At 57.2% G+C, this 23,837-nt stretch overlaps 1 protein-coding gene across 9 annotated transcripts; it reads right to left on the bottom strand.

Annotated features, from left to right (window-relative positions):
* Positions 1-445: 445 nt before the first annotated feature.
* LOC115634956 (mucin-1-like) lies at positions 446-15,667 on the bottom strand. Of its 9 annotated transcripts, none has more exons than XM_030533054.1 (5): positions 15,607-15,667; positions 15,057-15,162; positions 7,182-7,255; positions 6,779-6,871; positions 446-6,164 (listed from the first exon to the last, which is right to left on the bottom strand). In XM_030533054.1, the coding sequence occupies exons 2-5, from the start codon at positions 15,071-15,073 to the stop codon at positions 1,705-1,707; spliced, it is 4,644 nt and encodes a 1,547-aa protein (XP_030388914.1). In that variant the 5' UTR covers positions 15,074-15,162; positions 15,607-15,667; the 3' UTR covers positions 446-1,704. The 9 variants fall into 9 exon arrangements, 8 of the variants coding, with proteins under 8 accessions (XP_030388914.1, XP_030388915.1, XP_030388918.1 ...); XM_030533055.1 differs by having other exon boundaries at positions 15,057-15,165; positions 15,607-15,658; XM_030533058.1 differs by lacking the exons at positions 6,779-6,871; positions 7,182-7,255 and adding an exon at positions 14,153-14,556 and having other exon boundaries at positions 446-6,161.
* Positions 15,668-23,837: the final 8,170 nt, after the last annotated feature.

The following is a 23,837-nucleotide window of genomic DNA, read 5'->3' as shown; positions in this document are numbered from 1 at the left end:
GCCCAAGGGAAGGGGTGACAGTGGGTGCCCAAGGAAAGGTGATAGCAAGTGCCCGAGTGAATGGGGTAACAGTGGGTGCCTGGGGTGACAGCAGCTGCCCGAGGGAATGGGGTGACAGTGGGTGCCCAAGGGAAGGTGACAGCAAGTGCCCGAGCGAATGGGGTAACAGTGGGTGCCTGGGGTGACAGCAGCTGCCCGAGGGAATGGGGTGACAGCGGAAGCCCAAGAGAAGGGGTGACAGTGGGTGCCCAAGGGAATGGGGTGACAGGTGCCCAAGGGAAGGTGACAGCGAGTGCCTGAGGGAATAGGGTGACAGCGGCTGCCCGAGGGAATGGGGTGACAGCGGGAGCCCAAGGGAAGGGGTGACAGTGGGTGCCCAAGGGAAGGGGTGACAGCAGGTGCCTGAGGGAATGGGCTGAGCAAGCCGCTGTTGGGTTGTTGAAGCGCAGCTGAATGATTCAATTTGTCTCAAACCCACCTCACCGTTGTTAACGGGACTAGAACCAACAGAAGGCAAAAAGGAATTGAATTGTCATGGAGTCGTAGTCAGGTCCGGGGGGGGTCTCTAGGCCCGATGCTATTCAGTATCTTCAACAATACTCAGCTAACGGTGCCCCAGGCTCCCACACAGACTTCGGTGGGGGGGGGGGGTTGTACATGCATGCCCATCACCCCGCCCCCCAAATCTGGTCTCTGCCCCCACTTCCTGTCTGCTTGGGGAGGTCCCCTCCCTGCCTCCCACAGGGAGCCTCTCCGGCCTACCCAGTCCCACAGGTGGCAGTCGCTCCCCCTCATCCTAACCCTTGGGGCTATTTCCCCACTGGCTCCGTGCTCCCAGCTCCAGGGCCCCCAAACAGATCCCAGGGAAATGGCCCTTTCCCAGACGGGCCCACCCTGCTGATGGGTTCTAGGCCACCACTGCTCTGGGTAAGTTTTAACCAGGAACACCTCACCCCTCAGCTCCCAAATTCCACCCTACAGCTGCGCAGCCCCAGGACCCCAGCAATCCCAGGGCTGGAGCAGCAGCAACCATTCCTGTGGCTGGGGGGGAACCCAACCCTGGTTCTGGCCCCTTGGCCTCCCACAGGAGCAGAGTCACTCACCACTTCACGCACTGCCCCCGCCCGTGTATAGCCCCAAGACCAGAGTGGCAGGGCCTGCTGGAACCTGAGGTTCCCAAAGGGGAACTAGATCTCATTGCAGCAGGTGCTGGGCGCCTGACGCCCCATGGGTATCCCAGCCCTGGGTGAGCGGCTGCATTCCAGCAGGGGTTTGGGCTGCACCGCGACAGAATCATTCCCCCTGCAGGAATGGCTGTGTGAGCACGCCGGCCTCCCCCGCAGCGGAGAAGCTCACACAGGATTCGCGGCTCAGGCTGTTTTGCTCTCACACCAGGGCCACAGCCCTTGCCCTGTTCCCGAACAGCTGCAGAGAGACGATGCGCGTTTACAAGGGAGCATTTCCCCCTCTTCAAAACCGTTTATTGACAGAAAACTCTATAGAACATGGCACAGAAAGTTCTCCCCTCTGTTCCCCCCCAGCCTCACCCAGCATTCCCCATCCCACCACGTGCCAGAGAGAAGCCTGCCAGCTCCACCGGTAGTGCTCCTGTGCCGTGGGCTCTGCTGGCACGCTCTGTGGGCTGCTTGTACCATGGCTCTGTGGCTCCAGGGCTGCTGTGGCTCCCAGGCCCGGGGACCGGCTCTATCTCGTGTGGATGCGGCGGTGTTTGCAGAGGTAGGACCGAAGGCTGAAGCGCTTGCCGCACAGCGCACACTCATGGGGTTTGCCGGCTGCTGCGGCATGGATCCGGCGGTGCTTGCAGAGGTATGAGCGTTGGCTGAAGCACTTGCCACACTGGGGGCACTGGTGGGGCTTCCCCGCCCCGTGGATCCGGCGGTGCTTCACCAGGTACGAGCTGCGGCTGAAGCACTTTCGGCACTCGGGACATTGGAATGGATTCTCCTGCACCAAGGCCATGGGGGATGGGGGGGTCTCGGCCAGGCCTCCCCCTCGCTCAGCCATGACACATTGAGCCTCTCCGGCCTGGAGACTCTGCAGCGAAGCCAGCGCCAGGCTATGGGCCATGGGACTCTCTGCTCCATGGCAGGGCTCCCTGTGGACTGTCTGCACTGCACTCAGTGCCAGGCTCTGCTCGGTGCCGTGGCAGGGCTCCCCATGGACTGTCTGCACTGCACTCAGTGCCAGGCTCTGCTCGGTGCCGTGGCAGGGCTCCCCGTGGACTGTCTGCACTGCACGCAGTTCCAGGCTCTGCTCGGTGTCATGGCAGGACTCCCCGTGGACTGTCTGCACTGCACGCAGTGCCAGGCTCTGCTCGGTGCCGTGGCAGGGCTCCCCGTGGACTGTCTGCACTGCATGCAGTTCCAGGCTCTGCTCGGTGTCATGGCAGGACTCCCCGTGGACTGTCTGCACTGCACTCAGTGCCAGGCTCTGCTCGGTGCCGTGGCAGAGCTCCCCGTGGACTGTCTGCACTGCACGCAGTTCTGGGCTCTGCTTGGTGTCATGGCAGGACTCCCCGTGGACTGTCTGCACTGCATGCAGTGCCAGGCTCTGCTCAGTGCCGTGGCAGGGCTCCCTGTGCACTGTTTGCACTGCACGCAGTTCTGGGTTCTGCTCGGTGTCATGGCAGGACTCCCCGTGGACTGTCTGCAAAGCATGCAGTGCCAGGCTCTGCTCGGTGTCATGGCAGGACTCCCCATGGACTGTCTGCACTGCATGCAGTTCCGGGCTCTGCTCAGTGCCGTGGCAGAGCTCCCTGTGGAATATTTGCACTGCATGCAAAGCCTGACTCTGCTCAGTGCCTTGGCAGGGCTCCCCATGGACTGTCTGCACTGCACTTAGTGCTGGGCTCTGCTCGGTGCCTTGGCAGAGCTCCCCGTGGACTGTCTGCACTGCATGCAGTGCTGGGTTCTGCTCGGTGCCGTGGCAGGGCTCCCCGTGGACTCCCTGCAGGGTAATCAGGGCTGAGCTCCCCTCTGCTCCATGGCAGGGCTCCCCATGGACTCTCTGCAGCACAATCAGCTCCAGGCTCTGGGCCGCGGGTCCCTCAGTGCCATAGCAGGGCTCTGCATGAATTCTCTGCAGTGTAAACACGGTTGGGCATTGTGCCATGTTACCCTCTGTGCCACGCCAGGGCTCCGCATGGACCCTCTGCAAGGCAATCAGCGCCGGGTTCCCTTCTGGGGTGTGGCTGGGCTCCCCGTGGATGCCCTGCAATGCACTCAGGGCTGGGCTCCATTCTTGTCCATGGCAGGGCTCCCCGTGGACTCCCTGCAGCGTAGTGAGCACGGGGCTCCACCCTGCTCCATGGCCTGGCTCTGCGTGGACGCCCTGCAGTGTAGTGAGCATTGGGGTCCACCCTGGTCCATGGCCTGGCTCTGCGTGAACACCCTGCAGCGTAGTGAGCACCGGGCTCCACCCTGCTCCATGGCAGGGCTCCACATGGACGCCCTGCAGTGTAGTTAGCACAGGGCTCCACCTTGCTCCATGGCCTGGCTCTGCATGGACACCCTGCAGTGTAGTGAGTACTGGGCTCCACCCCACTCCGTGGCCTGGCTCTGCGTGGATGCCCTGTAGAGTAGTGAGCACCGGGCTCCATGCCGCTCCATGGCAGGGCTCTCCGTGGACTCCCTGAAGTGCAAACAAGGTTGGGCTCTGTGCCACATTGCCCTCCCCTCCGTGGGCAGGCTCCACGTGGCTTCTCTGCAGCGTAGTCAGCACTGGGCTCCACCCCGCCCCGTGGCAGGGCTCTGCATGGACTCCCTGCAGCATAGTCAGAGCCCAGGTCCTCTCTCCTCCATTGCCGGGCTCCGCATGGACTCCCTGCCCCTCACTCAGCCCCGGGCTGTGCCCCACTCCATGGCCAGCCTCCACGTGGACTCCCTGCTCCTCACTCCGCCCCAGGCTCTGCCCTACTCCATAGCCAGGCTCCGCATGGACTCCCAGCCCCTGACTCAGCCCCCGGCTCCGCCCCACTCCATGGCCAGGCTCCGCGTGGACTCCCAGCCCCTCATGCAGCCCCAGGCTCCGCCCCACCCCATGGCCAGGCTCTGCGTGAATGCCCTGTAGTGTAGTGAGCACCGGGCTCCACCTCGCTCCACGACAGGGCTCTCCATGGACTCCTTGCAGTGCGAACAAGGTTGGGTTCTGTGCCACATTGCCCTCCCCTCCATAGGCAGCCTCCACGTGGCTTTTCTGCAACGTACTCAGAGCCCAGGTCCTCTCTGCTCCATTGCCAGGCTCCGCGTGGACTCCCTGCCCCTCACTGAGCCCCAAGCTCCGCCCCACTCCGTGGCCAGGTTCCGCGTGAACTCCCTGCCCCTCACTGAGCCCCAGGCTCCGCCCCACTCCGTGGCCCGGTTCCGCGTGAACTCCCTGCCCCTCACTGAGCCCCAGGCTCCGCCCCACTCCGTGGCCAGGTTCCGCGTGAACTCCCTGCCCCTCACTGAGCCCCAGGCTCCGCCCCACTCTGTTGCCAGGCTCCGCGTGGACTCCCTGCCCCTCACTGAGCCCCAAGCTCCGCCCCACTCCGTGGCCAGGTTCCGCGTGAACTCCCTGCCCCTCACTGAGCCCCAGGCTCCGCCCCACTCCGTGGCCAGGTTCCGCGTGAACTCCCTGCCCCTCACTGAGCCCCAGGCTCCGCCCCACTCCGTGGCCAGGTTCCGCGTGAACTCCCTGCCCCTCACTGAGCCCCAGGCTCCGCCCCACTCTGTTGCCAGGCGCCGCATGGACTCCCTGGCCCTCATTCAGCCCCAGGCTCTGCCCCGCTCTGTGGCCAGGCTCCGGGTGGACTCCCTGCCCCTCACTCAGACCCAGGCTCCGCTCCACTCTGTGGTCCGGCTCAGTGTGGACTCCCAGCCCCTCATTCAGCCCCAGGCTCTGCCCCACCCCGTGGCCAGGCTCCACGTGGACTCCCTGGCCCTCATTCAGCCCTGGGCTCCGTTCCACTCCATGGCCAGGCTCCGGGTGGACTCCTTGGCCTCCATTCATCCCCAGGCTCTGCCCTGCTCCGTGGCCAGGCTCCACGTGGACTCCCTGGCCCTCACTCAGCCCCGGGCTCTGCCCCACCCCATGGCGGGGATCCAACTGGACTCCCAGCCCCACATTCAGCCCTGGGCTCCGTCCCACTTCGTGGCCAGGTTCCACATGGACTCTCTGGCCCATACTCAGCCCCGGGCTCTGCCCCACTCCATTGCCAGGCTCCCCGTGTACTCCCTGCAACAGACTCGGCACCGGGCTACTCTCCGTTCCGGGGCTGGCTTCCATGTGGGCTCTCTGATGCTGCAGAAGCCGCGAGGCCCGGCTGAAGCCACGGCCACACTGAGAGCAGTGGTGGGGACGCTCCCCCGTGTGCATGAGCTGGTGCCGGAGCAGGTCTGAGCGCCACAGGAAGCCCTTCCCACAGTCCCCACAGCTGTGGGGTTTGTCTCCAGTGTGGTTCCTCTGGTGGGAGCTCAGCTTGGAGCGGCGGCTGAAACTCTTTCCACAGGTGGCACACGTGTGGGGTGGCCCCCCGGCAGCTGCGCTCTGGGGCACAGTGATGTCCCGCAGGGGGCTACCTCCTTGCCTCCCCGGCAGGGGGTCATAGCAGCTGTTCTTACCCTGCCTCCTCCGTGGAGGGTTCCTCCTCTCTGCCCGGTGCTGGTTCCCACCAGCTCTGCCCTGCTCTGGGATCCAGGGAATGTTCTTTCCAGTGCTTCTCAGGAACGGCCTCTCTGGCTCCAGCATCCCTGCTACACCTGGCTCCGGCATCTCCTGCTTTAAAGTCCTCACAGAGCTTCTCAGGAACGGCCCCTCCGACTCCAGCATCCCTGCTATGCCTGGCTCGGGCCTCTCCTGCTTTAAAGCCCTCACAGCACTTCTCAGGAATGGTCCCTCCGGCTCCAGCATTTCTGCTACGCCTCGCTCCGGCATCTCCTGCTTTAAAGCCCTCACGGCACTTCTCAGGAACGGCCCCTCCGGCATCCCTGCTATGCCTGGCTCGGGCATCTCCTGCTTTAAAGCCCTCACAGAGCTTCTCAGGAACGGTCGCTCCGGCTCTGGCATCCTTGTTACGCCTAGCTTCAGTGTCTCCTGCTTTACAGCCTTCACAGAGCTTCTCAGGAAAGGCCCCTGCGGCTCCAGCTTTACCACTTCGTCACCTGCTGGGACACAGAATGCAACCAGAGGTGAGTCCCAGCCTCAGCTGGGGGACCACCTGGGTGCAGCCAGGAAGGCCCATGCAATCTGACCTCCTGCGTAGTCCAGGCCCGAGACCTGCCCAGAATCCATCCCGGTTTGTACCAGAGCAGCCCTTTAAGAGAACCATCCCATCTTGCCTGAAAAATTGTCAGTGATGGAGAATCCACCACCACTCCTGGTAAATGCTTTCAATGGTTAATTCCTCTCCCTGTCAAGAGGCACACCTTCTTTCCAGTCTGAACAAGGCTGGTTTCAGCGTCCAGCCAGTGGCTTGTGTTAGACCTTCAACTGCTAGACCACAGAGCCCATTATCAAATATTTGTTCCCCCTGCATAACTGTGTATAGACTGTGGTCAAGTCACCCCTGAACCTTCTCTTTGTTAAGCTACAGAGATCGAACTCCAGGGATCTATCGCCGTAAGGCAGGTTTTCTACCCTTTCCTCAGTCTGGTGGCTCTTCTCCGACCCCTCTCCACTTCATCAACCTCCTTCCTCAACTGTGGGCCCCAGAACTGGACCCAGCAGCGGTTGCCCCAGTGCCAAGTACCAAGGGCAAAGAACCTCGCTGCTCACTCACCACTGGGATCGCCGTAGGGCTGCAGCTCCAGCACCCACACATTCTCCCCTTCCACCCAGGACGCCGGGTCCGGCAGGGGAACAGAGCATCCTTCTGGAGGAAGCAAAGAGGTGAGGTCAGGGAGACCTCCTGGGGATGGGAAGGTGGCACCACCCTGTGCCTGGGGGAGGTCACATTCGCTTGGAGCTACAACCCCAGGGTGACTGTCATTGCCTGGCGGCTCCCGCTGCACCAGGGGAAGCCCTCAGGAGGCCAATTCCAACAGCCCCTCACCGAGGGGGCTGCACAGGGTGTCCCCTATTGAACATCCCAAGGGATTCCCCCTCCCCTGATTCATCCCATGCGACTCACACCCCAGTAGGCAGGGCTCCCGCACATCACCCTCTCCCCAGGGCGGACTCACCCGCAGCTCGTTGAGAGTCCCTTCCCTGAGCGGGCTCTGCCGCAGCCATGAATGAGCCGGTTCGGCTCTGCAGCCTGCCAGGGTGAGAAGGGCAGTCAGTGGGGGAGTGCTGGGGGGGCAGGGTGCTTCTGCCCATTTGCTGCCCCTGGATCTGGTGTCTGTGTTGCTGGGAAAACATTCGGTCACTCTCTAGCCAACAGTATTGGCAGCAAAAAGAAATGGAGTGGCCAGTGCCGCCCGAGACAGAGCCCGAGGTGCCCCCCCAACCAGGCCCCAAGAAATCCACCTGCCAGGCCCCATCCCCAGAAACACAGCCCCCCCACCTCCAGGCAGCCCCAGAGAGACACCCCCACCCACCTAGCAGCCCCCCTCAACATTCTGATATTCCAACGCCCACCCGACCCTATCGCCACCCCAAACACTCAGCAATGCTCCCGACTGCCCAGCCCTCTACCCCTCACCCAGCCCCTCTTCCCCAGACACCCAGTCCCCTCTCACGCTGGTGCCAGCCCCACACCTGCCTCAAATATCCAACTCTGCACACCCTACACCTGCCCCCCATGCTGCACCCAGCCTGCTGACCCCCCACTACACTCAATCCCCCCACACTGCACCCAGGACCCCTGCCCAAACCCCCATGCTGCACCCAGCCCCCACACTGTACCTAACCCATAGACATCGAGACCCCCCCCGCTGCACCCAGTGTGCCCAGCCCCCCACTGCACCCAGTCTCCCCTGCTCAGCCCACCCCAACATTGCACCAAGCCCCCCATTCTACACCCAGAATCCCCCCACTGCACCCAGTCTCCCCTGCTCAGCCCCCCCCACTGCACCCAGGCCCCCCCCACGCTTTACCCAGCCTGGCCAGCCCCCGAATGGCTCCCAGGTCCCCGGCCCAGCCCCCCACGCTGCGCCCAGCCCAGCTGCTCCGCCGCCGGGTGCAATTACCGGGTGAGCAGGAGGCTCCGCGGCGGGCCCGGGCTCGGCGACCCCCAGCGCTGTCCGGGGCGGGGTCCACCTGGAGCTTCACCCCTCGCGCCAGGGCTGCAACCCCAGCCCCACGGGACCCTCCCGCCGCCAGCCCGGGGACTCCGCCCTGTGCCCCATAGCCGGCCCCACGGGACCCTCCCCCGGGGCGGGCCCAGAGCTGGCCCGGCCCCGGGGCCTCCAGGGGAGCCCGGCCCCTGCCCGTAAATAAGCCCCCGCCCCTCTGCTGGGGCCCCGCTGCCCCTCCCGGCTGCGCCTGCCCCTAAGCGTCCCCCCCTCCGCAATGCCCATTTCCCCCACCTCCCATTCTCTCCGGCCCTTTTGCACCCCCACACCCCTGCCCCCATTCGCTCCGGTCCTCCTGCACCCCACTTCCCCACAGCTCTCCACCCCCTGCACCCCTCAACTGCTCCCATTTGCCCCGGCCCCCCTGCACCCGTCCACCTGCCCCCATTCGCGTCAGCCCTCCTGCACCCCATTCCCCACAGCTCCCCACCCCCTGCACTCCTCCACTGGCCCCCCATTCGCCCCTCGCCCTTCTGCACCCCCTTGCACCCCTCACACCTTCAGCCCCCCATCTCCTCCCATTCCCCTGCACACGTCACCTCCTGTCATTCTCCCCTATTCCCATTGTGCCACACTGCCTCCCGAATCCAACTTCTTGGCCTCCCCACCTGTCTCCAGTGTCCCCTGGCCCTCCTCAGACAGGGACAGCAGAGGGAGATGCAGTTCTAGCTGCCCACACCCCCACCTGGGAGTCCTACTGGGCTGAGGTTGGGTCTGTCCAGGTGTGCAGGTCACACACCCAACTCAAGCTCACACCACTGTGGCCCAGGGCCCAGCGCCAAGGAGCAGCCGTGACCTGTCCAGCACTCACCCTGGCAGACCAGCTGCCGCCCATGCCAGGCACTGCACAGACACAGAGCAGACAGATGGTCCCTGCTGCCCCAGGAGTCAGTCTGGATTCACTCCTAAAGCTCTGGAGTCTCCCCCAATAGCCTATTGTTACTCAGATCCCCCCAGGGATTCACAGAGCCCTGGTGAAAAGGAAGGAAATCACGCTCCTTGGACACAGAATGGAAGGCACTTAAACAAGCCGCTAGGTGAGGCATGCATGCCCTGGAGTGAAACAGGAGCAGAGAGCTGGACATGCTGGAGGTGGCGTTCACAGGCCCCCCCGCCCCGTTGGGAACAGAATCCAGACCCCGGCCTTGCCCGTCTGGGAATGCTACAGCCCATGTAGGAGACTAAGGGCCCCCTCCCAGGCACTGTACATACGCAGGACAAAACACCCATCCCTGGTGGGTCTAGCCAGGCTGATGAGGGAGCACAAGATGATGTGACAATGGGCAGCCACCTCAGTGCACCAGCTGCCAAACCCTTGTCAAGTTTATTGTAGGCTATTTTGGCCAGTTTCCTAGAACTAGTGGACTAAAGATCCCGCAGGCTGCATGTATGAAAGGCAGGTGATCAATCCACACCCTTCCCTGTCTCTTGCCCACCCTTTTCCCACCTGACTTGGAGTTCCTCTTTTTTCTATATATGTTTGTTTGGATACAGGACTGGGAATATTGTCATGGGAATCCAAGCACCGTGTCAATAGCTAGAGGCCAGATCCATAGACGTATTTAGGCACTGAAGGCCCCTGAGGATTTTTAAATCCCTTTATAGATCTGGTCTTTGGTCTCTCCTTTTTTCTGGCATAGACGTTTTTTGCCCTTGGCTTGTTCTGTGCGTTGGCACCTGAAATGGATTTGGTTTGGTACAAGAAAAAGATGGGAAAAGTTTAACAGATGATAATAAAAATGTTTATTGAAGGCCTCCCAGCAAAGGAGAGCTTGAGGGAGGTGTTTGACAGCAAATCCAGAGGACGTGAGATTGGCAGGGACCTCTGGGGCATGGAATCCAGGCCCTGTTATTGCGAGAACCACATCCCCTACTCCCCTTCAGAAGCCCAAGTGTGGATGATCCAATTTCACACAATGAAAGTGCAGGTTAAATCTGTTCCTTCTTGAGGTAAGCCAGGGCTACGCTTCAGAGCTACCTCACCAGCAACTGCTGTTTGGGGGTGATTTTGAATGACATTTCTGTACTAGCAAAGCAGCTAAAGTATAGCTCATTTCACACCCTGAGCCAATATAAGTTATACCAGCAAAAACATTTTCACACTGGTATAGCTGGGGTTTTAGCTGGTATAGCCATAGTTAAGGGGTGACTTGATCCCGGCCTATAAATACCTACAGAGGAACCAGGAATGTGACAGCAGATGGCTCTTCAGTATAGCAGACAAACATCACACAAGATCCAGTGGCTGGAAGTTGAGGCCAGACAAACTCAGAGTGGTGCACATTTTTAATAGTGAGGGTAATTAACCACTGGAACAACTTGCAGGGCTTGTGGTGGATTCTCCATCCCTGGCAATTTTAAAATCAAGATAGGATGTTTTTCTAAAAAAGCTGCTTGAGTTCAAATAGGAATTGATTCAGGGACGTTCTCTGGCCTGGGTTATACAGGAGGTCAGACAAGATGATCACAGGGCCTTGGAATCTACGAATGAGTTAACACTCCCAAGGTTAGACCTGACTTTAAGCTAAACCAAAATGAGGCAGATTTGAACTCAAGTCAGAATATCCACACAGCCCTTTGCACCTTGAAACCCCAGCAGTAGTGATGCTGGCAGGACAGTTTGTGAGGGTTGCGTGGCCGGATGTGATGCGAGCCAGATGAGAGCCTTCAGGAATGGAAACCCAGGAAAAGAGCGTCTGCCACTCCCACAGGTGACATGGAAATCAGGAGGGCTGGAGGGAATTTGAAGAGCAAATAGGCAAGGCTAGCAAACCAAACAAGAGATTATCTCAGGAGCAGGAAGCCTGCAAGGAATTTGGCAGGGCCTGAGCGGTGACTTGGAATTACAGGAAGATAAAGACGTGGCTGAGAAAGTAAGGACATGTCTACACTATGGAGACCAAACAGCGCAGCCTCGCAGGGTAGACGCAGCTTTCACCCACTGGTTTTTCTGCAGTGTAGGAACATCCCTCCCGGAACACTACTAGCTGCCTTCCACTGGCATAGCTGTGTCTGCACTGGGGAGGCTTTCAGCAAAAGGAAGTTGGGGTGTTTTTTCACACCTTTGACTGACCAAGCTATGCTAATGTACCATTTCAGTTAGAGCAGACCTGACTTTCAAGACCCAGCCCTTACCATCCATCAGTCCCAAAGAGCATTGAAGCATTATCCCCATTTTACAGATGGGGAAACTGAGGCTCAGACCAGACTGTGACGGGACTTACCCAGAGCTGGGAATAGAGCCTAAGGGCCAGCCTGTGCGCTGGCCACCAGGCCACACCAATTTCTCTGCATCACCCTGCACCCTGGAGGGTGTCGGGAAGATACTCTCCACCAAAGCTGAGGAGCTGTCAGATTCGTGGGGTGTCAGAAGAGCAGCAGGGGTGCTGCCACAAGTCCTGCAGGGACTGGAGCCTTCAGCAGCCTCCTTAGCTACCTTCACATCCCTCCGCAGAACTTTTCTCACCTATGAGCCCTACAAAAAACCAGCAGGTCCCTGGAGAGCGGAGCCCATGCCCATCATGCTGACAAGCACTGTCTCCTTGTGCTCCCCCCTCGCTCAGTAACCATCTCTTGGCCTCTGCCTTGGACTTGGGCTGGGAGCTTCTGGGGGCAGGGACGGTGCTGTTGTTCTCTGTGCAGCACCCACCACGACTGGGGTCCTTTCACGCTACAGTAATACACAGAAGTGGCTGAGCTACTGGGAACTGGCTGTCGTGTGGCTCCCCGACCACCAGTACATATTGCCCCTGTCCCAGGTACACTGAGGAGCAGAGTCATCCCATTAGCATGATGTATTGCCACAATTAAATTGTGTGAGTAGCTTACATGACATCCTGCCCCCTGCACACAGCCTAGCGAAGGGACCCAGAAAGGCAGATGTTGCTGCATTTTGCACTGAGAAACAAACCCCAACTTTTGCCCTTCCCAGCCCTGGCATGGGTCATGGTAGGGCAGCAGCAAGTTGTGCCAACAAATGGTGTCAGCAGAGGAAAAGGAGACTGGCTGCTGAACATCTGACCTTAGAGAAAAACTGAATCATCCATAACAGAGGAGGAGGGCTTTGAATATTCTGGGCCATTGGGCCCTGAACTTTAATCCCTGATACTATTCATCAGTAGATCTCAAAGCACTTCAGAGCATGATTCTCATTTAATGGATGGGGAAACTGTGGCACAAAAAGGGGGAAATTATTGGCCCAAGCGAACCCAAGCAGGAGGGGCAGAGTCAGGAAGACAAGCCAGGTCTCAACAGTCCCAGTCCACTGCTCTGAAGAGACCCCCCCACCACCGAGATAACTGCACACCTAGAGTTCACCCATCCACGGAACTCCTCCTCCAGCTGCAGCAATCTGAAGGTCAGTGGCTGTAAGGATGTGCTTGACAGCAGATTGGCCAAAGATTCTTGAAAGTCTACAGTCTTGACCAGCTAGTAAGTTACAGAAGATAGAGACCAGCGTAAGAGAGTTCTCTGCATCCATTCCAATGCAGCCACCATTACGATGTTCTAACGAAAGTGTGAAAAAGGAAGGAAACGATACTTTTGTTTAGTAGCAGAAATAAACACTAGGTAAGAAAAGCAAGGGGGTATTTCCAAAGCTTTTTATTCCTTGAAACATTTACAAAAGGGTGTCATAACTAAACAGCTAAAACCATCAGCAGATGGAGGGATGAGATCGTTCCCCTCTATTCGACATTCCCCTCATCTGGAGCACTGTGTCCAGTTTGGGGCCCCACACTACAAGTAGGATGTGGAAAACATTGGAAAGAGTCCAGCAGAGGGCAACAAAAATGATTAGGGGGCTGGAGCACATGACTTATGAGGAGAGGCTGAGGGAACTGGGATTGTTTAGTCTGCAGAAGAGAAGAATGAGGGGGGATTTGATAGCAGCCTTCAACTACCTGAAAGGGGGTTCTTAAGATGGACCTAGACTGTTCTCATTGGCAGCAGACGACAGAATAAGGAGTAATGGTCTCGTATTGCAGTGAGAGAGGTTTAGGTTGGATATTAAGAAAAACTATTTCACTAGGAGGGTGGTGAAGCACTGGAATCGGTTACCTAGGGAGGTGGTGGAATCTCTTTCCTTAGAGGTTTTTAAGGTCAGGCTTGACAAAACCCTGGCTATGATGATTTAGTTGGGGGTTGGTCCTGCTCTGAGCAGGGGGTTGGACTAGATGACCTCCCGAGGTCTCTTCCAACCCTGATATTCTATGATTCTATATATACAAATCCTCATAAAAAACTTGGGCCTTGACCTACTGCTCTGTGATGGCATTTCAATACACTGGCATTAATAGAATTGTTCTCTGTAGATTCAGCACACAGCAAAAAAACATATAAGGTGTATAAGTGGTTTATTTTGTCACCTTTGTAATAGTTCCTTTTTTGAACCATTATAACATAATAATTCTATGGCCTGCGCTATACATTTTTATAAAATACTTTATTAACCCAGAGATGATACCTAGCCCATCCTAAGACTAATTCACACAGAACAAAACGTCATTTAATGTCAGCTGAAGGTCTCTGTCCCCATTGTATACAATCACTAAGAAACTGGAAAACTACAAAGTAAGTGAAGGACATCTTCAACCTCCCATTTTTTACTCCCAAAAGAGAATGACACTGGATTTTCCACAATAGTCTAACCCTCCATTTTAAAATGTCTAAGCTCTTTAAAAACAAGGTATTTTCCATCAAACACGCCATTTCCCATATTGTCTTAGCCCAACAGATATTAAGGCCAAAGGGTCATTCTGACCCTGCACAGCACAGGCCGGAGAATTTCACTCACTGATTCCTTCACCACGTCCAGACTTAGAGCACATCCCTTAGAAAGGCAGCCATCTTGATGCAAACGCTTCAAGTGCTGGAGAATGCACCGCAGCCCTTGGTAAATTGTTGCAATGGTTACTCACCCACAGTGAAAAATTTCCTCCTTCTTTCTCATCTGAATTTTTCCAGCTTCAGCATCCGGCCACTGGATCCTGCTTTGACTTCCCCTGCTGGGTTGAAAAGCCCTCTACTCACGCTTTTGACCCCAGTTAGATTCTTAGAGATCACGATCACACACTCACTTTACTTCTTCACTTTCTCGCTGACAAATGAAAGAGATGAGGCTCTCATGTTTTCAGCCTCTATATGGTGTTTTCCTCCAAGTCCCAGCCCCTGGAGTCATGTGATTATTGGCTGAGACACTGAGTGTGCTTGTTAGTAAACCAGACGGATCTAGCTCTTTATGCTGGTCACTCGAGGGCATTTTCTCCAGCCGTCAAACTGTGCGTGTGTCTCTTCCCTGCATCCTCTCCAATGTACCACCCACCTGTTAGAATGTGGACACCAGAACTAGGCACAGTTTTCCAGTGTCAGCCTCCCAGTGCCACCCAGCTCACTACACCCATGTATGTTCCGCACCCAGGGATTACACGACCCCTCATGCCATGGCACTGTACTGGTAGCTTGTGTCCAGCTGCTCGTCCACTGTGCCTCCTAGATCCTTTCCCGTCAATGCCGTCCAGTAGACAGCTCCCAGAGCCACCCCGGCACTGGGGCAAAGGGACGCTCTGAGATGGTGTGGGGGGGTCATTAACCAATCACTGTTAATGGGGCTGGGAACCAGGCCTTAACCCCCCACAAACTCTCCCCAAGGGGAAAGCAGCTGTGACCACCTCCCACCTGGTCCCAGAGAGGGCAGGGCCCGGGGGACTCCACAGGGTGCCACACCACAGGCCACTTACCACTCATGGCAGCACCAGGGCCATTCCACATAATGGCACTCCTGCACCAACCAACCGCACCACGGCAGATTAACCCCTTCCTCACCTGGACAGTTGCCACATGGCAGCTCCCCTTCCTCACAGCCCTGGGGCTCTGTGACCTCCTCCCTGTGCTTCCTCCAGAAAGTCAGGGCCGCCTGGGATGGGGGATCCTGCTTGGGGGAAGGAGACAGGCCAGGTCACCCCTGAGACCATCCCATGCCTGTGCCAGGGCCTCGGGGAAAGCCAGACCTTGCAGGGGTGCGGTAGGGGGGCTGTGTGCCATGTCTGGGATTTGGGGCATCCCAATGCTTGGGGGGGCCACATGGAGCCAGGGCAGAGGGCAGTGCCCAGATCACTATGCCAGCCAGGAGAACAGCCCCACGGGGGCGGGGACTGCTCAGAGCGCAGGGGACAGGAGCGTTCTGGGAGGGGAGCCCCATGGAAAGCCCTGAGGCCAGTGGGGGGCGCTGTTACCAGACACCCTACCAGAGGGGTCCGGCCGGGCAGCCTCCCACCGCTCGGGCTGTCAGTGTCTGTGCAGCGCCCGGGACCCGCCCCGGCCCCGATCCACCTGCCCGATCCCGGGCCCCGCCCCCCGCAGCTCCCCCAGTTACCGCGACTCCCGGGCTGGGGCCGCGTCCGCGGCGCTCCGGGGCAGCCGGCTCGGTGGGCGCTGGGCGGGGCGGGACGTGGGGCACCGAGCGCCGCAGCTGCGCTCCGGAGCCAGCCCCCTCTGGCGGCGCCTGCTCCTGGCCGGGCGGCTGGTGGCGGCTGTTACCGACCCGGCCCGGCCGGCTGCCCCCTGCCCCAAAGACCTGGCCACACCTGTTGGGGTTGGTCCTGCTTTGAGCAGGGGGTTGGACTAGAGACCTCCTGAGGTCCCTTCCAACCCTAATCTTCTATGATTCTGTGACATTGGTGTCAATCCTGTTGGCTCCCCTCTGCCCTGTCAGAGCTGTGAATCGCTCTGCGGCTGGGAGAACAGGTTATTGTAGCCATGTCACACGTGGGGAAACTGAGGCACGGGGCAACCTGAAGTGAATCGCCCAAGGATATCTGTGGCAAGGACAGGATGCTATACCCCAGAGTCCAGATTGTCTCCTGTCCATCTTAGCTCTGACAAGCAGCAAGCCAGCTCCTGCTCTAGCCACTAGCCCTCACTCCCTTCCAGAACCAGGGACAGAAGCTAGAAGTCCTGATGGGTGGCCAAATTCCAGCCCAGCAAATCCCATGAGTCCCTGACTGGGATGGACCTGGATCTCCCCACACTCTCCAAAGCAACCAGGAATGGCCCCTTTGAAGCATCTCAGCTCAGGGCTGTTTTACTTCCCTGCAGCCTGCCACAGGGTCCTAGGGAGCTTGCCCCATCCCAGGAGCCACACATGGAGCCTGTAGTGTGGGGCCATGCCTGGAGGCAGGGGGATCCCCCCAGCCTCAGGTAGCAGCTGTGCAGCCAGCGAGCAGCTGGGGCAGGGGCTGTGGAGCCACAGTGTGGGGTAGGATGGGATGACCCATGATGTACCTAGAGCATCACAGGGGCAGTGGGGCAGGCTGGGTGCTGGGGGTGGAGGGCAGGAGCAGGCTGGGTGCTCATGGGATGGGCTCGATTTCCCAAGCAACATCTGGGAAGCATCAACTCCTGCTCCAGCTCCGAGTTGGGGCTGGAGGCAGCAAGGGGGCGACTGCTCTTGCCCAGAGATGCTGGGGCAGGAATCCAGTGTAGCAACTGCATGGCTGCAGCGCTGTCTGTGAATCCATAGCAGGAGGGTGGGTCCTACCAGAGCAGAGCTGCCTCCCTCAAGGCCTGTCCAGCACAGTATCCCTCCCTTGCTTCCCCCTCCACCACCCCCGCCAATCAAATCCACAGGCCCATACAGTCCAGGTCCCCCCTCCTGCCCCACAGATCAGAGGCAGTGCTGTACCATGCCGCCGAAGGCACCCTGCCTGCCGCCCTCGCGGCGGCCAGCAGAGTGCCCCCCGTGGCTTGCCGCCCCAGGCACGCGCTTGGCGTGCTGGTGCCTGGAGCTGCCCCTGGCTGGGGACTGGAGGAGACTTACCCATCCTCTCTCCAGCCCCAGGGAGATTTCCCCAATGCACCCTCTCCATTCTACCCCATGCTCTGCCGTGGCCCAACTGGGCTTATTCCCAGAATGCAGTGGGGCAGGGAAGAGCTGGGGTTAGGGTGACCAGATAGCAAGCGTGAAAAATCAGGACAAGGGGTAGGGGGTGTGATGGGGCAAGGCCAGATGGCTACAGTAAAGTACTGAGGAACAGGTATGTTAGCCCCAAGCTAAAAAAATCCCTAGGACCATGGTAACCAAATGGCAGTTGCTCCAGGTTAATCAAGGCACCTGGGGCCAATTAAGATCTTTCTAGAAGGCAGTGGAGATAGCTACATTGATTAGAACACTTGCAGCCAATCAGGGCAGGCTAATCAGGGCATCTGGGTTTAAAAAGGAGCTCATGCCAGTCAGGTGGGGAGGAGCCAGAGGAGAGGAAGCGTGTGTGAGGAGCTGGGAGCAAGAGGTGCAAGGAGCTGGGACCGAAAGGGTGTGCTGCTGGAGGATTGAGGAATTATCAGACAATCAAGCATTATCAGACACCAGGAGGAAGGTCCTGTGGTGAGGATAAAGAAGGTGTTTGGAGGAGGCCATGGGGAAGTAGCCCAGGGAGTTGTAGCTGTCATGGAGCTGTTAAGGAGGCACTATAGACAGCTGCAATCCACAGGGCCCTGGGCTGGAACCCGGAGTAGAGGGCGGGCCTGGGTTCCCCCCAAGCCTCGCAACTCCTGATCAGACACAGGAGGAGCTGACCCAGACTGTGGGTTCCACCACAGGGGAAGATCACTGAGGTGAGCAAATCTGCCAATAAGCACAGGACCCACCAAGGTAAGGAGGAACTTTGTCACAACTGGTGTCAGGGGTGGGATTGATGGTGTACACAGCGCAGCGGAAGAAGGAGGGTGATTTAAAAAAAAAAAAAGAGAGAGGGTTACTTTTTTTTTGTCACCACAATTGATGACGTAGTGTGAGCACTGATACGAGCCACGGCGGCCCAGCAGGAGGCTACCTATGTCCAGGCAGCTGCCCAGCAAGAAGCAGTGCGGCTGCAGCAAGAGACTAATCGCCTGCTGAAGGACCAGGCTTCTCAAGACCGGGCTATGTTGCGGGAACTGGTAAACCAGGTAAAGACCCTTACAGAGCTGAACAGTGGTCATGATGGGACGCGGCTCATACGGGCTAGTCATTGGCTGCAGAAAATGACACGGGCGGATGATGTAGAGGCATACCTTCTGGCCTTTGAGAGGACAGCCCTATGGGAGGCCTGGCCTCGAGATCAGTGGTCTGGCATCCTTGCCCCATTCCTGTGTGGGGAGGCCCAGAAGGCTTACTATGATCTGCCTGAAGAGGCTGCAGCACACTACCCCCAGCTGAAAGCAGAGATCCTGGCCAGATCTGGAGTAACGACAGCAGTGCGGGCCCAGCGGTATCACGAGTGGAGGTACCAGGAAGACAAAACCCCGCGGTCCCAATTGTATGACCTCATTCATCTCGCATGAAAGTGGTTGCAAACAGAGTCCCGGAGTCCGGAAGAGATACTAGAGGTTCTGGTCATCGACCAGTACATGAGGGCACTGCCACCAGATCTCCGCAAATGGGTAGGCCAGAACAATCCATCCACCTATGACGAGATGATCACACTGGTAGAAAGACGCATGACAGCCAGGGAATTGACCAACTATCCAAGCAAAGCCCCTTTCGTAGCAAACACCCAACCCCAGCCCTGGAAGGTGGGACAGCCAAACCCTGGGGAGTCCTAGGTGGAGGAAGAGGGGGGCTGAAAACCAGCAGAGACCCCAGAAGGAAGGGATTGTCTTAAATGGGGGGAACCCTGGGACTAAACCCCCTAGCCCACATGATAGGAGAATAATTAGAAACAATTATAGATGTTATGCATGTGGGGAGTGGGGACACATAGCAACACAGTGTCCCTGCACCGAGGAGCCTATGCAATGCAACTTGAGGGATTGGGAGGTCCCATGCGCCCTTATCCACCTTGCGGGTGTCGCATTAGCCCCACATAACTACACCAGGCCGGTGAAGATAAATGGAGCAGAGAGTACAGCACTTGTGGACTCGAGGAGTGCTATCACCCTTATATCGGGTAAACAGTAGCCAGCCCAGCTGCTGCAAGCCAAACGCGTAACAGTGACATGTGTACATGGGGCCATGAGCCATTACCTCGCCCTCCTAGTGGAGACAGAGGTTCAGGGGAACCCCATTAAGCTGACAGTGGGCGTAGTTCCTAAACTCCCATATCCTGTAGTTATTGGGAGGGACTATCCAGGGTTTGATAAGTTACTCCCCCTAGAGAGGCTAGAGGGAGGTGGAGAACCTGTTGGCAGTGACTCATCATTGGGGGGAATGTCAACCCCCAATGTTTTCTGAGTTTTCTCAGGATCTATTCTCAGCCCCCCAAAAGGCCTGGAAGACAAAAAAGGAAAGGAAGGCCACGAAGGCTTTGGGAACCCGGATCCTGACCCAGGGCTAGAAGACCGTGCTCGTAGGCAGATGGACTCGAGCAGCCATCAGAGAAACAACCAACACAGAAGGTGAGCCGGAGGCTGGCCCCAGCCGTGATGGCGACGAGCCGTTGGAAGAAGCAGAAGCCAGCCCCTGGGAGCTCAGGCAGGTTAGTCCTGGGAGAGAGACTTTCGAACAGGACCAGGCAGAGGACCCTAGATATGATAACATCAGGAAAGAGGTGGCTGAGATAGATGAGATACCAGTGGAGGGGAGGGTCCGGGGTCCAGGACCCTACTTTATAGTGAAGAAAGATCTCCTGTACCGTGTGGTGTAAATGCAGGAGCAGGAGATACATCAACTTCTGGTGCCCCAAAAACATCAAAAAGCCATATTGAGCCTCCCCCACAGTCACCTGTTTGGAGGACACTTAGGGGTAGAGAAAATCCAGGCCAGGATCCTGCGGAGGTTCTTCTGGCCAGGAGTACATGAAGATGTCAGGCGATACTGCACCTCTTGTCCAGAGTGTCAGCTACATAGCCCTCACCCACACTTACGGGCCCCTTTGATACCTCTTCCAATAATAGAGGTACCATTTGAAAGCATAGCCATGGATCTGATTGGGCCCCTAGAGAAGACAGCTTGTGGCCACCAACCTGTGCTGATTGTACTAGACTATGCAACCCGATACCTGGAAGCTGTCCCTCTCTGCAACACAGCTTCCAAGACAATAGCTAAGGAGCTAGTACAGATCTTTTCCCGGGTTGGGCTACCCAAGGAGATACTGACTGATCAAGGGACACCTTTCGTATCCAAGTTGATGAAAGATCTCTGTTCATTACTCCATGTACAAGCCCTATGGACTTCTGTATACCACCCACAAACAGACGGTCTTGTAGAAAGGTTTAATCGGACCCTCAAGGCCATGATCAGGAAAGTGGTGAGCCGAGATGGGAAAGATTGGGATACCCTATTGCCTTACCTCATGTTTGCCATCCAGGAAGTTCCACAAGCCTCCACAGGTTTCTCTCCATTCGAATTACTATATGGGTGCCACCCCCGAGGCATATTGGATATAGCCAGAGAAGCCTGGGAAGAGGAGCCAAATCCCGGAAAGAACATAGTCGAGCATGTACTACAGATGAGGCATCAAATAGCCTGAGTTACACCCATTGTACGGGAACACTTGGAGGAAGCACAGGAGACCCAACGGACCCATTATAACCACCAAGCAAAGCTTCGATGGTTCCAACTAGGGAATGGAGTAATGGTCCTGGTGCCCAGAGCAGAAAGCAAGCTGTTGGCCTAGTGGCAGGGACCCTATGAAGTGATTGAAGCCGTGGGAGAGGTAATCTATAAGGTGCGGCAGCCAGGCCACAGGAAACCGGAGCAAATTTACCACATCAATCTTCTTAAACCTTGGCATGATCGAGAGGCATGCTTAGTCACCCAGAAGACCCTTCCCCAGGAGAATAACTTACATGAGCAAGTGAAGATATCACCCGACTTGATGCCAATCCAAAAACTTGAGGCAGCCGACATGATTAATTGCAACCGAGATGTGTTCTCTACAAAACCGGGGCGGACAACTGAGACCTATCACCATATCCGCACGATCCCCGGAGTCAAGGTAACACTGAGACCCTACCGAATTGCAGCAGCCAAAAGAGAAGAAATCAAGACCGAAGTAAAGAAAATGTTAGAATTAGGCATTATTGAAGAATCCTACAGTCAGTGGTGCAGTCCAATCGTTCTAGTGCCCAAACCTGATGGTACCATGAGATTCTGTAATGACTTTCGCTGACTGAGTGAAGTATCCCAATTTGATGCATACCCCATATCACGCATCGACGAACTGGTTGACCGACTGGGTAGTGCCCGATTCTTGACTACACAGGATCTGACAAAAGGGTATTGGCAGATTCCCCTGACCAAAGAAGCTAAAGAAAAGACAGCATTCTCCACCCCAGATGGGCTATTCCAGTACACTGTCCTCCTTTTTGGGTTACATGGGGCCCCAGCCACATTCCAGCGCCTCATGGATAAGCTGCTGCGTCCCCATACTAGTTATGCAGCTGCATACCTAGATGATGTCATCATCCATACGCCAGACTGGGGAACCCACCTGGAGAAAGTTGAGGCAGTACTGCGCACCTTAAGGCGGGCTGGCCTCACCGCTAATCCTGCTAAATGTGCTATAGGACTAGCAGAGGCTAGGTACCTGGGATATATTGTAGGAAGGGGTATAGTGAAGCCCCAAACTAATAAGCTAGAGGCGATTCAAAACTGGACCCGGCCGACCCGAAAGAAGCAGGTCCGTGCATTCCTAGGTGTGGTAGGCTACTACTGACATTTTATTCCCCACTTTGCCAGTAGGGCAAGTCCTCTAACGGACTTGGAGAAGGCCCGAGGTCCAGACGTGGTGAAGTGGACCGACGGAGCAGAGGGGGCATTTTTAGACCTTCGGACAACCCTCTGTAATGACCCCATACTCGTAGCCCCAGACTTTACCAAGGAATTTATTTTACAGACAGATGCTTCTGAGGTGGGGTTGGGGGCGGTTCTGTCACAAATGATTGGAGAAGAAGAACACCCAATCCTCTACCTAAGCAGAAAGCTGCTCCCAAGAGAACAGAAGTATGCAGTAGTTGACAGAGAATGCCTTGCTGTCAAATGGGCCATGGAAACATTGCATTATTACCTCTTAGGCCGGTGATTTACTCTTGTGACGGACCATGCAGCCCTCCAGTGGATGCAGAGAAATAAGGAAAAGAATGCAAGGGTCACCAGGTGGTTCTTATCCCTCCAACCATTCCAGTTCCGCATAAAGCACAGGGCTGGATGCCACCATGGCAACACTGATGGTCTTTCATGAGCACACTGCCTGGTGTCCCAAGTTGCCCAACCCTATGGTGTTGAGCAGAGGGGGGGGATATGTGATGGGGCAAGGCCAGATGGCTACAGTAAAGTACTGAGGAACAGGTATGTTAGCCCCAAGCTAAACAAATCCCTAGGACCATGGTAACCAAATGGCAGTTGCTCCAGGTTAATCAAGGCACCTGGGGCCAATTAAGATCTTTCTAGAAGGCAGTGGAGATAGCTACATTGGCTGCAAGTGTTCTAATCAATCAGGGCAGGCTAATCAGGGCATCTGGGTTTAAAAAGGAGCTCACACCAGTCAGGTGGGGAGGAGCCAGAGGAGAGGAAGCGCGTGTGAGGAGCTGGGAGCAAGAGGTGCAAGGAGCTGGGACTGAGAGGGTGTGCTGCTGGAGGATTGAGGAATTATCAGACAATCAAGCATTATCAGACACCAGGAGGAACGTCCTGCGGTGAGGATAAAGAAGGTGTTTGGAGGAGGCCATGGGGAAGTAGCCCAGGGAGTTGTAGCTGTCATGCAGCTGTTAAGGAGGCACTATAGACAGCTGCAATCCACAGGGCCCTGGGCTGGAACCCGGAGTAGGGGGCGGGCCCTGGTTCCCCCCAAGCCTCGCAACTCCTGATCAGACACAGGAGGAGTTGACCCAGACTGTGGGTTCCACCACAGGGGAAGATCACTGAGGTGAGCAAATCCGCCAATAAGCACAGGACCCACCAAGGTAAAGGAGGAACTTTGTCACAGGGGTAATAGGTGCCTGTATAAGACAAAGCCATGAATATTGGGACGGTCCCTATAAAATGGGGACATCTGGTCACCCTAGCTGGGGTCTCTGAGGCGAGGTTGACTGGTGGGTGTTGGGGAGCTGCCCAGGTGGCCGGGGCATTGGCTCCCAGGCAGAGTCAGCAGCTGCTAGGGAGTTCAATGAAGGGCTGAAGGTGTATGTGGGGTGATGTGTCTGGGACTGTGGGATGAAGCACCTAGGGGGTTTGGAGGGCTACGTGTCTGGTTGTGTGGGGGGAGGTGACACCCCTGGGGGCTGAGAGGGGCTGATGCAGCTCGGGAGCTTTGGTGGGAGTAATGTGGCTGGGGGGTGTAACGTGGCTAGGGGATCTTGGGAGTGATGGGGCTGGCCGTGTGTTGGGGGGGTGATATGGCTGGGAGTGTGGGGGAGTTACACCCCGGGGAGTGGGGAGGGGGCTGATGTGGCTGGGAGTGTGTGGACTGACGTGACTGGGAGGGTTACATGGTTGGGAGATGACGTGGTTGGGGGCTGGGAATGGAGTGATGTGGCTGGGGTGGTGGACGACTGATGTGTCTGGGACGGTGATAACACTAGGATGTCTGTGGATGACTGATATGGCTGGGAGGTGACGTAGCTGGGGGCAGGTTTGGCTGTGATGTGGCTGGCGGTGTGTTGGGGGCTGACATGACTGGGGGCTGGGAG

Source organism: Gopherus evgoodei, chromosome 14, assembly GCF_007399415.2.
Source record: "Gopherus evgoodei ecotype Sinaloan lineage chromosome 14, rGopEvg1_v1.p, whole genome shotgun sequence".
Taxonomy (NCBI): domain Eukaryota; kingdom Metazoa; phylum Chordata; order Testudines; family Testudinidae; genus Gopherus; species Gopherus evgoodei.
This window is presented reverse-complemented; position numbering and strand designations above follow the sequence as displayed.

Coding starts and splice junctions, on each gene's coding strand:
- LOC115634956 (XM_030533051.1), bottom strand. CDS start 7,317: ATGGGCAGAAGCACCCTGCCCCCCCAGCACTCCCCCACTGACTGCCCT. Junction 6,872..7,181: donor GGACTCTCAACGAGCTGCGG/GTGAGTCCGCCC, acceptor TGCTTCCTCCAG/AAGGATGCTCTGTTCCCCTG. Junction 6,165..6,778: donor GCCCTACGGCGATCCCAGTG/GTGAGTGAGCAG, acceptor TCTGTGTCCCAG/CAGGTGACGAAGTGGTAAAG.